This window comes from Ovis canadensis, chromosome 15 (assembly GCF_042477335.2).
Source record: "Ovis canadensis isolate MfBH-ARS-UI-01 breed Bighorn chromosome 15, ARS-UI_OviCan_v2, whole genome shotgun sequence".
In the NCBI taxonomy this organism is placed as follows: domain Eukaryota; kingdom Metazoa; phylum Chordata; class Mammalia; order Artiodactyla; family Bovidae; genus Ovis; species Ovis canadensis.
The window spans coordinates 47206888-47223978 of NC_091259.1; the positions used below are offsets into that span (position 1 = coordinate 47206888).

A 17091-nucleotide genomic window follows, 5' to 3' on the forward strand; every position below is an offset into this window, starting at 1 on the left:
AGTTTCAATCGGTATTTTACGCAGTGTCACTAAGAAAATGAATTGCGTTGAAAAGAGGAAGGTGAGGAGAAAAAGCTTCAGGTGGCTTCAGTTTCTTATTGAATGATTTCATACCAGAGACTGTTAGGAATGGTCACAGTAAGGAGAAAACCTCTCCCCCACACTAGTATTCTCTACTCGATTCAGCCCACACAAGCAATTAAAAGGCTGAATAAAATCCCTAGAGCACTCATTACCTTGGACTAAATCCCAGTGAACTCAGGTGGGCAGGGCCCCTCCCCTGTTAGGGAGTAAGATTCCTTATAGCAACAGATGCTGCTGAAGAATCAGTAAGAAAGGGTGGTTATACTGGGAAGAGACACAGCTCTGAGGAATCACAAATGAACACAGAACACTAGAAGTAGATCATCATTAGTTACCAGTGGCTTAAGCTCAGAGAGGCTACTGAGAAATACTGAATATTACTACCACTCCTCAGTAGAAGAACTCTGTCTTCCCTCAACTGTCTACCCCCTTCACCCTCCCATGACCGATTCTCATAGAAAAGCACCTCTCAGAGGTATCTGGATGTGGGTGAGGAAACTGGTAGCAGCTAGATTTCAGGAGAGGCAGTGATTTCAGGCCTTGCCAGTAGATGGCATTACAACTTTATTTCCACAGTTCAACGTTCTGAAAGTGTTAAAAAACTTTATACTCTAAAAATGATTAAGGACTCCAAAGAACTTTTGTTTATATAGGCTATATTTATCAGTATTACTATATCTGAAGTTAAAACCACTAAAAGTTACAATAAACTTTTTACACATGAACATGAATAGCATTTTAATGAAAAAAAAATGATTTTCTAAAATAAAAGTTGGAAGTATCATTTTATATATATATACACATATATTTTGCAAGTTGAATGTCTAGCCTAACAGAATTTAATTGGATTCTCACTTGCTTCTCCATTCAGTCTGTTTAGGTATGCTGTCTCAAGTACATAGCTGAAGAAAATCTGACCTCTCATAAATAGGCAGTTGGAAAAAGGAGGCACTTTAATGGCCTTTTCAAATAACCGTGGTATTCTTCTTTGATATTACATCAGAACTCAGCAGGTGGAGGTTTCTTAAAAGATAAGGCACAATGTGGAATCTGAAACCATATCAATGAAATTTTGGTACTCTGTAAAAATCCACTGGTGTATATTAGTATTTAGGATGGATCTTTTTTTACCTTCACACGATTCTGAAATATATTGGCCATTTGGAAAATACTGGCTTACTGAGTTATGCAGATTTTCCAGATGTTGACACACTTCATTGTATAACGTTAAAACATGACCACTGTTAATATTACCTATGATCAGAAATATCTTAAGCTTTGGCAAGCAGTCAAGCTCAAAGCAGCAGACACAAGTTTTCTCCCAAATTCTAACTTTTGCTTGAAAGCTAAAATGTTCTCACTTGCCAGTTGTTTTTCCTTGAAGTTGCAGGTTCACTCATTTTCAAGAAAATGTATGCTAAATACCCAAGTCTGAAAAACCATAGTTTGCGATAGTAAAAATGGTGTCCTATGAAAAAAGTGATTGATTGGTTCAGTTTAAAACTTACACCGTCACACAAGTGCTTTTTCTTGATTCAACCATCATACTTTGTGTGCAGCATAAGTGCTTTAAGCACATGTCTCATTCTGTAACTATTAAAAAGATTTACTCAAGGATTTTATAAAATTATTTTACTGCTTTATTAAGGACATTCTTAAATGAAACTGGCTTTTAAATTTATTGTTTTTTTTTTATTGCGGGTATATGGTGGTGAAATACAGTGACTGTCAGTACAGTTTGGTGCCACAGGCTTAATTTCTTGCAAAAGCACCAGCAGTTTGGTCCAACATTGCTTTCGCACTGTCAGTTCACATAACAGCGCAATCAGAAAAAACTTTTAGCATTGTTACGAAAATACTTTTGACCACACAGACCCCTGAAAAGATCCCCCCTCCCTTACCCCCACCAGAAGACCGTAGATGATGTTTAGGAAACTTCAGCTTTATCTGACCCTGCCTTGGTGCCTCTGGAGGTCCAGAATCTCCTGGAATCTGAGGCTCACTAACCTTACCCCTTTTAACTTGACCTTAATTAAAACAACTGGCAGGCCAGATGACTCATTTTTGGACCTTCCCAGTTTGAAAGTGACTGGGAAGTGTTGGAAGCCCGGGCCCACCTTTAGTCTCGTGGCTTTGGTATATAGCTAATGCTGTCTTTTAAAACTCTGTCTTGTTTAGATGCCCTTCTTATAAGTTCTGCTGCTGCTGACTCAGAATACATTCAGAATTCCTTCTGAGATCCACTTTTATAAGTCCAAAGGAAAAGAAACATTTTCCGTAAATGCCTCAAAAATACTTGAGCTCTGTGATGCACAGGATACTTTCAGATCTCTGGCAGTTGTTGGTATGAAGAGAATCAGAAGTCAAGACACCTGAATTTAGTTTGGGGCCATACTTATTAAATTCTGGGCTAGTCACATACCATTTGGTAGCCTGGATTTTGCCACCTATGAGGTTGTGAGGATAAAATGAGAGATTGTATATGAAAGTTATCTGAGTAATATTTAAGCACTGAAGTGATGACCTTCCAAAATAGAATAGTGGGATTCTTGGTAATACCAGAAAGTCAAGTGCCTAAAAGTTGAATTGAGACCCAGAGAAAAGGATACCACACTAAGATGGTAGATCCAGTATGGAAGAAGGACCTAGCAGTGTAACGAAACATGGCTAAGAGCTCAGCCTATGAGCAGTGGCGGGGGCTGTGCCCAGGCCAGACTTCATCTGTGGATGCAATACTCAAGTCAGTACCAACCAGGCACTTCCATGTATATTCTCTCATAACAGGACTTCATGTGCAAAGATGCTGGCTGCCCTAGCCTATTATTAGCCTCATTATAGAGAAATCAAGGGCTTAAAAAATTATACAAGGCCACACACCAGTGCATGGCAAAGGCAGGCTTCAAACCCAGGTCTCTCTTCCAAATGTGCTCTTCCCCATTAATGGCTTTCAAACCTTTTTCCAAATAAAAATTGTTATGGAAGACTCACACATCATGAAACAGAAATGAAGCTACCCCGGTAGGAGGAGGAGTCCTGGCCTTATCTTTCTTATCAGCTGGCCCCCTTCTAAGCCCACCCTACCTAGCAGCACCGCAGCTCCTGGTAACCTGAGCCTCTGAGACGCCAAGTTTTGAAAACCGATGCCCTGCTTTTGATACAATTTGTGCCTCAGGAGTCCAATCTGGGTAAATTCTTTCTTTGTGTCTATGTTTTGGGAGATAGGGGAAGGAAGACTTTATGTCTCAAGATGCTGGTGGGTCATCCTAACCTATGTTAACATCAGTCACTATAAATAGATTTATGATTTACAATTAACATTGAAATGAAAACAGACTACTGGTTTCTGAGACTATTTATAATGTAGTCTTCTGGTCAGTTCTTCATTAGGGCTGGCAACAGATGAACTACTTAATGCTGTCCCATCAGAGAAAACCAGACAGATCCCTAAGTATTCTGCAGCTGCACAGGCATGACTTGCCTTCCAAAGCACCACTGGCATCACTGTTTCCAGGGCCTGCACTAGACACTAATGATGCTTTCTCCCTTGAAGACTCCTGGCAGAGAACTAGGTAATTTTACATACCCGTGAATCCTTCCTTCATGGGAGCTCTTGAATTCCTCCTTCCATGCAATGGACTAACAGCTCTCCAATCCTTACAATGATCTCTTTCTGCCTGCCTCTGCTCACATGGGATAAACCCTCTAAGGATGTCAGCAAGCCTCCCTGGTCCACTGGTGTGTTTTGTGCCTCACCTAACACAGATGCATTTACTTCAAGGAGGAAAAAAGGGCCCTACTTGTTTCAGCAACCACAATTACATACTCCCAGTATTTCAGAACTTGGGCAAGAGCTCTCTACATGAAGAAGGGCCTTAGTCTAAGAGTCATCAGCCCTACCTTCTTGCCTCCTGGAGAAGAGGCATCAGGGGGAGGTGTACTTGTGATGTTCAATGGGCTGGAGCCACAGCTGGAAGGCGATGACCCTCTTATCCTGTCAGAGAAAAGAGGAGTTAGTTACATTGCCTTTCCTTTTTTTCCAGTGCAGTGTGTGTGTGTGTTGAGGGATGGGGGTGAGAAGATCTAGAATAGGGATTGGCAAGCCTTCAGTAAAGGACAGGAGAGTAATTATTTTAGGCTCTGTAGGCTATATGGCCTCTGTCACAACTACTGAACTCTGCCACTATAGCTGGAAAAAAAAAAGCCAAGACCATATGCAAACGAATGGGTGTAGCTGTGTTCCAATAAAGCTTTATTTACAGGTGATAAGCTGGATTTACCCCATTGGCACCTGATCTAGAAAATCCTGGAGGCAAGCTTCTCACTGACAAACCCCTGGGATTAAGGTTTGGATTTCAGGTTTGTGAATTTCAAGTAGGTGGCCAATTTCCTCACAGCCAGATCTCAGAGTGGATTGGCAGAACTTTAGAAGTCCAACTTTTATCTCTGATAGATGGACTAGACTCCACAGCAAATGATTTATCCTCTAATCCACAAATACTGCTTTGCTAGAGGGTGCTGGGGCAGCTCAGCCATGCCTAGAAACTAGCCTTACAGTCTCAGTCGTCATCGCCTAAGGAAACAGGTGATGAAAAACGGGTTCAAGCCCTTCTCAGCTAGCTTATTTCTCAGCATAGTAGGTTTACAGAGGGAAAGCCTTAGAACTATAAATCCACATAAACTCTTGTCAAGCTGAAGAACCTCAGTAAGGGAGACCTTGACCTAGCACCACAGCTAGAGTCTGACCTGAATGGCAGCTGTGTGACTACCAGGCTCTTGGCACCTGCATGGATGGATAAATGCAGCTGCTAGGTGACCCTGGTCTCCACTGCCCAGGAGACTTTTGGCTCTTGGCTGTACTGCCTAGTTCTGTAATTTCTGAGTAAACAAGATCTCTCTCTTCCCTGGACCATAAGCTCCTCAAAGGCAGGATACAACTATACATCAGGTATTCTTCACTCACATGGATGACTACTAATTGCGTATTGAAAAAAATTATTCAATGTCTCCTACTTTCCCCCACCTACACCTGTGGAACCACTATTGCCCCAGTTTCCCTATCTTGGAATTGCCTTTTCATCATTACTTACTTCATCTTCAATATCTAGTCCTTAAATTACTGACTTCTCTTTTGGACACAATTATCACTCTAGAGTGGGCCTCATTTTGAGTCGTTAAGCATGCTCACCTTCATCTCTTCCTATTCCAATCCAACTTTGAGGCTTATTAACATACATTGCTCAGGACTCTACAATGCACAGCGTCTTCACATTTTCTTCCAGTCTCAACTTCTCAGGATCATTTCTTAGAATTCTTAGCAATCTCCCATCACAACTCTGTGGTTCTTTCCTACAAAGAAGCTGCCCAGGCACGTGGCCTGCCTTTTTTTTTTTAATCCTGAATATGCCACTCACATGCCCACTCGAGCGCATGGCTGTCTTTTCTAGAAGGAAGGCACAGTTCAGTTCAGTCGTGTCTGACTCTTTGTGACCCTGTGAATCGCAGCACGCCAGGCCTCCCTGTCCATCACCAACTCCAGGAGTTCACTCAAACTCACGTCCATCGAGTCGGTGATGCCATCCAGCCATCTCATCCTCTGTCATCCCCTTCTCCTCCTGCCCCCAATCCCTCCCAGCATCAGAGTCTTTTCCAATGAGTCAACTCTTCGCATGAAGTGGCCAAACACCTTCATCACAAAACAGCTAAAGCCAAGTTCAAACCCTTCCTCGTTTGCTTCTGCCCAAGGAATCTTCGTTTTTGCTTTTATCATGAAGAAAATAGAATTCGCAAAGATTCAAGGGCTGTTTTATACTATTCTTGGATGGTTTCAAGCAAAGCACTGGATATGCACACAGTGGCTGATCAGCACCACATTATCTCTGCACACCACCCCACCCACCTCTCCTTCCTGAAACAGACTGAAGCAGCTACATCCGTCCTTCCTGAAGGGCTGCAACAGAACTGTGCTACCCACTGGGATAAGAGCCCCTCTGCGGCCAATTAGAAAACAAGGCCAGCTTCCAGTTCTCCTCAGAGGATCACTCCAGTGGCAGCAGGGATCCTCTGATTACGTCCCATTAAGTGTGCATTCCCAAGGACCTGGTTTCCCCCCTCTCCTCCTCTAAATTCAAATGGACTGATAATTACTGCTTCCCACTCTGACTGCTCTTAAAGACTTAGATTTAATTAACAATTTTTGAGCACTCACCACATGTCAGTTTCTGTCGCTACATGACACCACATGTCAGTTCTAGGAACTTTCCTGAGTTCTCTCACAGTCCTAGAGCAATCTGGGGGAGACAGATAATTGCCTTCCTTTTATGGTTTAAATCAAGAGTCCAAGAAGTTGAGTGACTCTCCTAAACAGAGGCCCAGGACTCAAACTCAGGTAAACTACTTTCTCTTTCATATGGAAAAGAAGGCCCACCCACACAAATTTCTATTACGAGCTGATTAGCTTGGCCTCTATTACTAATCCTAGGCAGCTTTTTGACCGGAAGTGTCAGGCCCAGATCATGGCAGTTCAGGGCTCTGTTTCTGCAGCTCTGTGATGTTAGTGCTCATCTATCTGCTGGAAAGCTCCTTGGGTGGTACACAAAGTAATAAAGTTGAGCCTCCTAGAGTTTCCTTTAGCTCTGACCTGTTCGGGTTTAGCCTTTTTAAAGGCACTACTTCTTAATCCCGACACTACTGACATTTTGGACTGAAAACTTCTCTCTCAGAGGTCAGGGGTTGGGAGGGCTGTCCTGTGTCCTGTAGAATGTTTAGCAAGCACCATCCCTGTCCTCTCTCCCCTGGATGTTTAGCAGTAATCTCCCACTCAGCTGTGACAACCAAAAACCGTCTCCAGACATCAACAGATCATCCCGGGGCGGGGAGGGGGGGCAAAATACCGCAGCATGGAAAACACTGGTTTAAGGGAACAGTTAGGTGTTACTTGCCTGTGGATTTCCATGATTTCCTCAGCAATCATTCGACCTATTTTTCCTGCCCCAGCCCTGGTTCCCCCTGGAATCCCTGGAACAGTGGGGTGGATCCTCTTCGGGCCACCTACAACAGAGGAATCTGAGAGTCGGAAAGGGGAAAACCGAGGGAGAAGACCCTATTTCGTGTGGAATTAAAACAAGTTCTTCCCATGATCCATTGAAGTTCAACCTTAGGGTTGTGCCTGAAGGACACTAGAGCCATGGCTTTTCAGGAAAGGGCATTCCAGCAGGAAAAAGCTCACGTTTCCTTCCAGGATCAGACATGTTGATATATAGCCTCTACTTACTCATGCACGCCACATACATTTACTGAACACCACTGTGCTGCAGGCCAGGGGCACAGAGATTAAGTCGGCATCCCTGCCCTCAAGGAGCTCACAATCTAAGAGGGAGACACGTAAGACAGACAAGGGCTGGAGCACACTGTGATAACTTTGACAGGGCGGCACCAGGCATTCAGGGGGGCCAGGTGCAATTTCCTGGAAGAGATTAACTGAGCTGAGTCTTGTGAGAGGAGCACAAATCAGGGTGGCAGAGAGGAAAGGAAGGGAAAGCATTCCAGGCACAGCCACCAGTGCACACAAGAGCACTGAAGAGGGCACAGCTTGGGAGATGACACCAAGAAACTCAGTGCGATGACGACGGAGTGAGCGAGCGATGAAATGGAGAAGCAGATACCGGTCAGACCAGGAAGGGCCCTGGATGCCACCCTAACAGATTTGAGCCGTACCCACGGGGGATAACCAAAGGACTGCCTCAGATGGGGGTTACTGAGAAGTTCAGAGGAGCTGCACAGGAGCGAGCTGTAGTGGAGGACAGGGGCGCAGAGTGGGGAGCGTGCGACTAGGGCTGGGAAATTACCTGCAATAATCCAGGCAACAGATGGGGAAGGTGGTGATGGGGAGGTTTAAAGATAGAAGGGGCAGGATTTCGTGTTTCCATATAATGGGAGAGCGGTAGGAGTCATGGCTTCTGGCTTAACCAACCAGGTTGGGGGTTGGGGGCTGCTCTTGTACCGAAAACCGACGTGGACATGCTGAGTTATAGGTGCCTCCTTTGGGACTCCAGGAGGCAGCTGGAGGAACAGACCTGGAGGGACCGGATGTAGGATTCATCGATGAAGAGATGGGGACTGAAGCCATGCAAGCAGAGGCAGGCCCAGGAAGGAGTCAGGTGCCCGGGCGACGGCCCGGCACGGCTCACCCCGCGGTGCTGGCAACACCCCCCTCCCACCTCAGGAGCCAGTGGCCGTGACGGAAGAGCCCTTCACATCACAGCTGCTGGGCAACACAGTGGGAGGAAGGCACACACAGCCAGGAACCGGCCATTTCATGGGCTTCCAGGGTCCAGGCAGCCTCAGGAAAGGCAAAACCAAGTTTCCAGCATTTCAAGCTCAACAGAGAAAGTGAGATGACAGCGTCCTTAGTGATCACTCCCGCGAGGGCCCCGCCTTGTTCCGCAGAATATGGTGGCTGGGGACCCCAAGCACTGGGGCAGGGGGTGGTGGCCACAAGCAGCTCCTCACAGGCAAGCCCCAGCCCCGGTGGCACATAGTTACCTTCTCCAGAGGGCAGCATGCTGTCCATGCTGTGGGGGGACGCTGTGAGCTGCGGGAAGCTGGGGTCCCCGCCTTCCAGGACGTTGGCTCTGTGAACATCCCAGCAACAAGGAAACGTGAGTCAGGCCCGCCCAGAACTGCGCACCTTTCACCTTGGCCAAGGTGTCCGGTGTCCACTCTGGACCTGGACAGGCCAGAAAACGAAGTGTCTGAGCGACTCAGTGCATCTCCTCGCTGTCAGAGGACACGGCAGACAGTGTCCGGGGCTCTGGCCTTCCTAGCGCACGCGGGGTGCGGTCCCGCGGGGGTGGTGATGCAGCGGCCACCGCCGCTGCCACGAGGCTCCTCTCCAGGCGGCCAGCAGGGCACCGACCGCAGCCCCTCAGTCAGCTCTACCTACGGGTGGGGGGTTGCACATCACCAGGAAGGAGATGCGGGGAGCAGCCGGCAGAGAGGGGCCTTCCCTTCCCTGCTCGCCCAGCAGCTGGCGGCCTTAGAGGCGGCATTCCGCAGCGGTGAGTGCTCAGGCCACCAGCCTGGGGAGCACAGATCCCCATCCCTCCTCCGCCAAGGACCGTATGGGCTGGTGAGCCTTTGAACTCAAAGGCTGGCTGCTTTGTCAGGAAGGAAAGGCTGCTGTCTCCGAGAGCCTTTCCAGCAGCTGGGGGCCTGAGAGTTCTGAGTACTGAAGCGTGTCCTTTGTTAGCCACCTTCTGGCTTCTGCCAGTCCTGAGGCTTCACAGGATATTAGCAAGATGACAATAAAGGATGGGATACTGGCTGTTGCCTGTACCGCCTTTCCCAGGTAAGGGGCCCAAGGCATTCCTCCTTGAAGCAAGGGAGCTTCTGAAATAGGAGAGACACTTACAAAACAACGGTGTTCGTGGAGACAATGTATTCTACTTCCTTGGTCCAAGGGTTCATGAAACTGAACCACCGACTCCGCAGTGTGATGAAAGAACCATCTTTGATTTTAAACTTGTAGCAATTAGTGGTAATCTTTTCTCTTGTCTGTAAAACTGAAAATATAAAGAAACCAGGAACATTGCTGTTTCCTCAGAACAATGCATTAAAATAACCAAATCCTAAATGCGCTCAGGCTTCAAGGCCATCCCCTCTTTAATAAGCCATGGGAGGTGGCACCTCAGAGAAGAGGGTGTTTCTGAGGGCCTGATTTCTGAGCCTTCCAGTTGGGTTGTGAACCTGTCACTATTCAGAGTGTATGAAATAAAGGAAATAACAGTGCATTCTAGACATCTAGCTGGATTCATCTATGAAGTGAATGCCACACAAGGCGGCTCAGTCCACAGGGACCATGTAATCTCCCCATCATAAAGCCTGAGGACATCCGGATTCAGATGGCATCTCACCCATGGAAACCTCATTCTTTCATGTAACAAACATGTAGCAAGTATGCTTCATGTGCCAAGTACTGGAGATAAAAGAGGAGACAGGATATGACTTGCACCCTCAGGAGAGGAATGAGGGACAGCTACGCAGAGGAGATCAGAGCCTTCAGGGGTGAATACAAGTTTGCCAAAAGGAAGGAGGGAAGAACCCAGTGCTACCCGAGGAGTGGCAGGGCCTGGGGTGGGAGTGGGAACAGTGAGATGTCAGTGCGTCTGGAGGACAAGGCCTCTGCAGACAGGGATTGGGTCGGGAGGTGAAGCTGGGGAGGTGGCTCAGGGCCAGGACGTGGAGGGTCTTGAGCATCTGTCAAAGGTGACTGCGCAGGAGGTTTTGAGCACAGATGTGACTGTCAGGCTCAGTCTGTCAGAGCATAAGCGGGACAGCAATAGAAGATGGACTGGCGGGGCAGAGGCAAGTCCATCACAATTATCAGGTGGGTACCAGGGCTGCATCAGGGGCTTGGCAGAAAGGGGCCTCCTTGGAGATGCATGGCTGAGATGAATGAACAGTTCCGACGGAGGAAAGAGTAAAGAAGGGAGTCAATGTTGGCTGCTGTCTCAGGAGGCTATGTACGTGGCCACGTCATTAACCAAGAGGAAAATGCAGGAGGCGGTGCAGGGATTTGTAGGAAATTAGATCCGCTTGGGCCACACTAAATCTTTACATAGTCCAGGGAAACCCTCTGAACCAGAGGTGCCTTCCAGAAATTGCTCCAGCCCATGTAGAGATCTACTAGGCAGTCGGGGTGGGCGGTTATCTGGAAGGGGGTAGATGAGGCCTGGGGGAAGGAGCAGCACCCTCTCCTCCCAGACATTCTGGCCTGCAGGTCCCTGGGCTGGCTGACTCCCACCTCACAGGGGCAGATTTCTCTGCAAGGGTCCATGGACATGTCTAGAAGGAGGACACTTGAAACTTCAGAACTGGTGTACAGCCCAGCAGCTAACCTTGCCTATGACATTCTGCGAGATGTCCTATGTCATCTTGGTGGAAATACTCATAACACGACGTGCCTAGAAGTTCTTGTGGTAGATATGCCAAAATAGCTGTTGCCCTAAAAGGGAGAAAAAAAATTTTTTTTTTAAATAAAATAACATTCGGACAATTAACAGATCTCTGCAGTGGATGACTCCTGCTACAGCCAATGAAAACAAGGTCAAAGCTGGGTGGGTTCAGAGGGCTTATTACATGGGTTTTGTTCTTTCTCATGAAGCTGACTTTAATCGGGGTTATAAAAACAGAGAGAGAAAGCAAAGACTTTCAAAGGGGCTGTTAGCACAAGACATCAAATTTTAGGTTTAAAAGTAGTAACTTTTAGATTAAAAAAAAGTGATAGGACTCTAAACTCCAGGTCAAAACTTCTCCAATTTACTGCCTGCTTTTTATCAGAGTGACCAGAAGCCCCAGTCGTGGGGCCCACAGGGACCTTGAGAAGCGGCTGCCTCCTTTTCTAGTATTTAGTGACTGGCTATTTCCAGTGGCCAGAAAAATTGCTAGCCTGTGGATACTTGTAAGGAAGCAGCAGAGAGCAGTGGAAATTTGGGTTCTCTACGGCCAATGAGTTACGAATCTCGGAGGGGGCTGGTCTTCAGGCTGAGCCTCTGTTCATCAGCCATAAAGAATGAGACCAGACTAGATCAGTGTTGTCCAGCAGAACTTTTTGTGAAGACAGAAATGTTCTGTTCAGGTACCATTAGCCACTGTTGCTGCTGTTTAGTCGCTAAGTTGTATCCAATCCTTTGTGATCCCATGGACTGCAGCCTACCAGGCTCCTCCGTCTATGGGATTTCTCAGGCAAGAATACTGGAGTGGGGTGCCATTCCCCTCTCCAGGGGATCCTCCTGACCCATGGATTGAACCTGCATCTCCTGCCCTGGCAGGCAGATTCTTTATAGCTGAGCCACCAGGGAAGCCACATGTGACTACTGATACTTGAAATGTGGTTAGTGAGCTGGGGGAATTTAAATTCACATTTTAACTTTAATTGATTAAATATATGGGGTTACTATAGCCAATGACTACTGTATTGATAGCTCAAGACCAGATAATCTTTTCAAAGTCCCACATCCCAGAACTCACATTACAGTAATTAATGGAACACTCCATAGATTCAGATAGCATGTTATGCCTATTATTTCTCTCTTAGCCACGGACATCAAGCCACCCCACTTCACTGTCTCTACCTGCCCAAGAATGACATGGAGAAAATTTCTGTATTTATGATGATAACCCACTAGGTCTCATTTTTCAGCAGATCCACCCGTCACTTCCTCCTCTCTATCCTTAAGAAAGGCAGCCAATGGCCCAGTCTGCTCTGCTTTACTCAAGGTTGAAAATCTGCTGCCAAGACAGTCCAAGGGTAACGTGCAGACTCTTACCTCTGGTCTACAAAAACAAACTTCCCATCTATCGCGTGCCGGGAGACATATTCCATTGATTTCACCCTGATTTCCCCATTTGCCGGTTGTGGAACCATGTGAGAGTGCAGCCGTCCGATGGCGACAAGGCAGCTAAGATTACACCCCTCATTGTCTGGTTCGTTGTCTTCATCCAGCCCCATCTTTGTGGGCGGCCAGCTTTTCAAATAGCCTGTGCTGTGGATTGTGCAGAAGCTTTTTCGATCTGCTAGAAAGCAAAGTCCGATGTCAGTGGGGCTTTGGGGCCTGGAAGCACAGGCAGCCTATCGTGCATTGAGATGTAGGGAGGGACTGAAAATATAAAAATCAAAGTCTACTGTCCAGAAGATAGCATCAAGTGAAAGAGAAAGACAGAAAGATCAGGCATGATCCAGTGTCATGTGTGTTTCGTAGCAATGATGACACCAAATGGGCATCACGTACACCAAGGAAGGAGCAGCACAATCCCCCTGGCAGAGGAAGGCTGCCCAGAAGATCTGTGTAGGAGGAGAGCTGGGAGGGATGGGCACCGGCTAAAGGACCAGAATGTGTAAAGGCTGAGAAGGTACAAAGACCCAGAGGGGCATCCTGTACAGCAAACAGCAGAGTGCTCCGTGCAGGTGAAGTGAAAAGGGAGGTGCTGGGGGTAAGTGCTGGGAAGGTAGGTTGGCAGCATACTGTTGGGGCCTTGGATCATTTGCTCACAAAGGTGTTAACCTTTTCCAGACTGGAAATGGAGAGTTTCCAAGGGCACTTACAGTGGGGAAACAGCAAAATCACATCGTGATTTGGATGCTTTAATGACGGGGGGCGGTGGGGGACTGGAAGACAGTAAAAGCCAGGAGGAGGATAGTAATCAGCGAGAGATGCCAGGGACTCACAATGGCAGTGCTGTGGAGATAAGGGGGAGGCAGAAAGGACGCAGGGGAATTTCTGGGCTGAACTTTTGGGATCTGGTCTGAGTATCAAATATTTGGGATGAAAAAAGAAAACACAGATGAGTCCAACTTTTTCGGATTGAGTGGTTACAGGTACAATTTGTTGACTCAGGGGAGAGAATACAGAGTGTGTTTTAGAGGAGAGGGAGAAAGATTTCAGTGTGGGACACGTTAAGCGTGAAGCATCCGTGAATTTCAACAGTACACATATTTTTTTTGTTGTTGGCGGGGGCGGGCTGCCTTGTGTCGCAGCTCGCAGGACCTTAGTTCCCCAACCAGGGCTCAAACCTGTGCCCCCCTTGCCGTGGAGGACTGCCAGGAAAGTCCCAGTAGACACATTCTTATGGAATGTTTACCAAGCATCGGGTCTGTGCTAGTTACTGGAAAAGAGTGGACAACAAGTCAGGCACGCCTCTGTGGAATTTAGTCTAATGGGGGGGAGGTACTTCAAACAAATAACCCACAAATGACTCCATAACTGCAATGGGAGCAAGTGTCACAAGGAAAACCTGCAGGGTGTGCCATGCAGACAGAAGGCAGTCTGAGGGACTGAGCGACAGACATCGGGGTCCACTCTGAAGGGGGGTTTGCAGAGAGCCAGGGAGGGGAGCTAGTGGCGAGGGAGGCACTTCCTTCAGAGGTGACACCACGTGTGCAGATACTGAGTGGAAAGGGGTTGGAGGCATCAAACGGAGGTCTGCACGGCTCAAACCTATGGAGGAGTGTCAAGGGAGAGCGCTACAGGGTCACATTAAAGATTTTAAACTTTTCTTCAAGAGCAATGGGAACCAATGAAGGGTTTGAAACAGGGGACAGATACAAAGGTTTGCTTTTAGAAAGGTCACTCTGGCCATGGGAAAGGCTGGAAAGCGTGAGGAAAGTACTTCAACAGACTTATGAGACCCAGGACAGCCTCGATCGAGTAATGGCAGTAACAAATACACTTCTTCAGGGGTGACTCATAGCAGCAAGAACCCTAGGCCAGGGCGGAGGGAAACGGGGAGACGGTGTCTCCCAGGCTCTCAGCACACACAGCTCGATGCGAGGAGCTGCCGTAACATTCCAGAGGAAGCCTGGGTGGTTACTTCTATGCCTATCACCTATGAGATGCTCTAGAGATGTCCAAGCAGGTAGATTAAATAAGCAGTTAGTTTACAAATCTGGAGTTCAAAAGAGCAGTGTGGGCTAGAAATATGAACCTGGAGATTACTGGCATATAAATGTCATTGAAAGCCACGTGGGTGGGTGACATTACCTATGGACTGTTGTATGTATCTACTCCTCTTAAGAGGGCTGGAAAGGAACCAACAGAAAGAACTCAGAGGAGAGTTCAGAGCGGGAGGGGGCAGCAAGGTGAGAAGAAACACTTCACCGTGGAAGAGAAATGGCATGTCCGCTGCTCCTAGCCGCCTGTAGGCACTGGTGAACCTAGGGTAACTCTGGCGGGCGCTGGGGACACAGGGAACTGTGACTGAGAATACTCTTCCCGAGCCACACGAAAACGAACAGAATTGAAACAGAGGAAGACTTTCCACGAATCTGTCAGGGCTTCCCGCCTCCCTGTGGCTCCCCAGCTGCCCTCACAGAAGCAGGGCCACAGAGGTCCTGGCTGCAAACCTGTGACCCACCTGCTCTGAGCCCACACCCTACTGAGAGCCCCTCTGTGGAAAGGCCAGCCTCACCCGTGAAAGGATTTAATGAACTCTTAAGTGGTTACCTTTTTTCTTGGAGCAGGTGGAGGGGAAATCCTTGTCTTCCACTTTTACTGAAGGCCTGTTACACTTCATCCTACAGAAGAAAGAACGCCGTGCTCCAGAACATAATCGAGATGGCCCAGGGGTTATATCTGTTTTAACTGGAAGTCCAGCTGCAAATCAATACACAAAACGTGATAAACTGAGGGTCGTGTTGTCTGTCAGGCAGGGGAGCATGCCCTTGAAGAAAGCCTTTTCTTTCCTGCCTCTCTGTTCTGTAACAGGGGCCTGACAGCAACACTCCTCCTCACAGGCTTGCACAGATGCTCTGCACATGGGGTGCTGTCGGCCTGCCGGTCTTCTAGAACATGCAGAATACAGCTACTGATGGATGGACTACGCGCTCCGGGGAACACAGAAATACACACGGGACCCTCTTCTCAGCGGGAGCTGAGGGGGGGGGAATGGAAGCTGACCGGACGGACTGTGCTCATGCCACACATGGTGTATGACTGAAAAGTGCCAAATAAAGGGCAGAAACCACCGGTGTTTCCCAGAGGAGGCAGAAAGTGGGCCGGGACCTGGAGAGTGGGCAAGGTCTGGACACTGGAACGGAACAGAGGCAACAGGGTTGGCTCGAGTTCTCAAGCCTGGCTGGACACCAGAACCCCCAGATGCTGTATTGACCTGAAGATGCTTGAGCCCCACTCTAGACCTATGCCGCCCAGTACGGGAGCCACTAGCTACATGCAGCTGCTGGGATCTTCAAACTGGAAGCGTGCTGAACATGTGAATATACCCAAGATTTCAAAGAAATAGGGCAAAAAAAAAAAAAAATCAGAAAGACTTCCTTTTGGATTGAGTGTTAAGTAAAAGATAGTATTAAAATCAGTTTTGCGTTTATTTTTACTTTTTCAAATGTAGCTATCAGGAAATTTAAAATCATATATATGGCTCATATTTGTGGTTTGAATTCTAGTCTTGGACCAACTGAATTACAATCTCTGGAGAAAAGCCTGACTGTTATCCTGATAGAAACATGGGCTACTTGTCAGCACAGAAGCCAGGGATCTGAGCCTGCCCCCCGACCCCTCCACCCTGCAGTCCTGCACTGCATCCTCACGGGGATCTGAGCCTGCCCCCCGCCCCTCCACCCCGCAGTCCTGCACTGCATCCTCACGGGGATCTGAGCCTGCCCCCCGACCCCTCCACCCTGCAGTCCTGCATTGCAACCTCATGGGGATCTGAGCCTGCCCCCCCGGCCCTCCACCCCGCAGTCCTGCACTGCATCCTCACGGATGAGAAGGTCTGTGTCGTCCAGCCCTCCCCCTCCCCTGAATGGTTTTCTCCCACGGCACCAGCAAACCCCAGCACCACCCTTCTGCCCCCATCCACCAATCATTTCTTCTGCTACTTTCCTCCCTTCATCACCTGGCAAATATTAATTCATCTTTTCAAACCCACCTGGAGCTGTCACCTACTCCATGATGCATGTGCCCACACCCACATGGGGATGAGTCATCGTCCTCTGTGGCTGGTACTACGTCTATGGCTGCACTTATTATACACAGTGCTGTCTCCTCATCGCCCTGACTACGTGGGTAATGGCCTTAGAGGCAAGGACCGAACAGCATTCACCTCTTCCTCCTGAGGTCACTAAGACAACTGCAGGACCAGACTATAAAGGGCACCAGGTGGCAGGGACTACATTGTACTTGTAGGAAGATGAGGAGTGCCTTAGTGAAAAGGATGACTTAAAGGAGATCCCACTGGTGGTCATTTCCTTCCAGAGACTATAATGGAGAGCCTGGGAGCAGGAAGCTAGTTAGGCTATGACGGCACTGGGCCAAGGTAAATACAACGTTGTGCTTACTGTGTGCTGGAAACTGTGCTGTATGTTTTTAGCATATTAAATCCTCACAGCAACCTGATGAAGTCGGTGATACTGTGCAGGTAAAGAAGCTGAGGCACAGAGAGGTTAAGTAACTTGCTCAAGGTCACGCAGCTAGTAAATGGTGGAGCCACGATTCG

At 47.9% G+C, this 17091-nt stretch overlaps 1 protein-coding gene across 6 annotated transcripts in view; it reads right to left on the reverse strand.

Moving 5' to 3' along the window:
- BMAL1 (basic helix-loop-helix ARNT like 1) overlaps positions 1 to 17091 on the reverse strand; it is a 116800-nt gene that overhangs the window by 1764 nt on the left and 97945 nt on the right. For 3 of the 6 annotated variants that reach the window (XM_069554332.1, XM_069554333.1, XM_069554331.1), the window contains 7 exons: positions 15084 to 15233; positions 12411 to 12657; positions 10980 to 11086; positions 9494 to 9644; positions 8626 to 8714; positions 7023 to 7131; positions 3982 to 4075 (listed from right to left, as the gene is read on the reverse strand). In XM_069554332.1, coding sequence (XP_069410433.1) covers positions 3982 to 4075; positions 7023 to 7131; positions 8626 to 8714; positions 9494 to 9644; positions 10980 to 11086; positions 12411 to 12657; positions 15084 to 15233 — 947 coding nt within the window. The remainder of the gene's footprint in view (positions 1 to 3981; positions 4076 to 7022; positions 7132 to 8625; positions 8715 to 9493; positions 9645 to 10979; positions 11087 to 12410; positions 12658 to 15083; positions 15234 to 17091) is intronic. The other 3 variants (XM_069554334.1, XM_069554335.1, XM_069554336.1) reach the window with 1 other exon arrangement.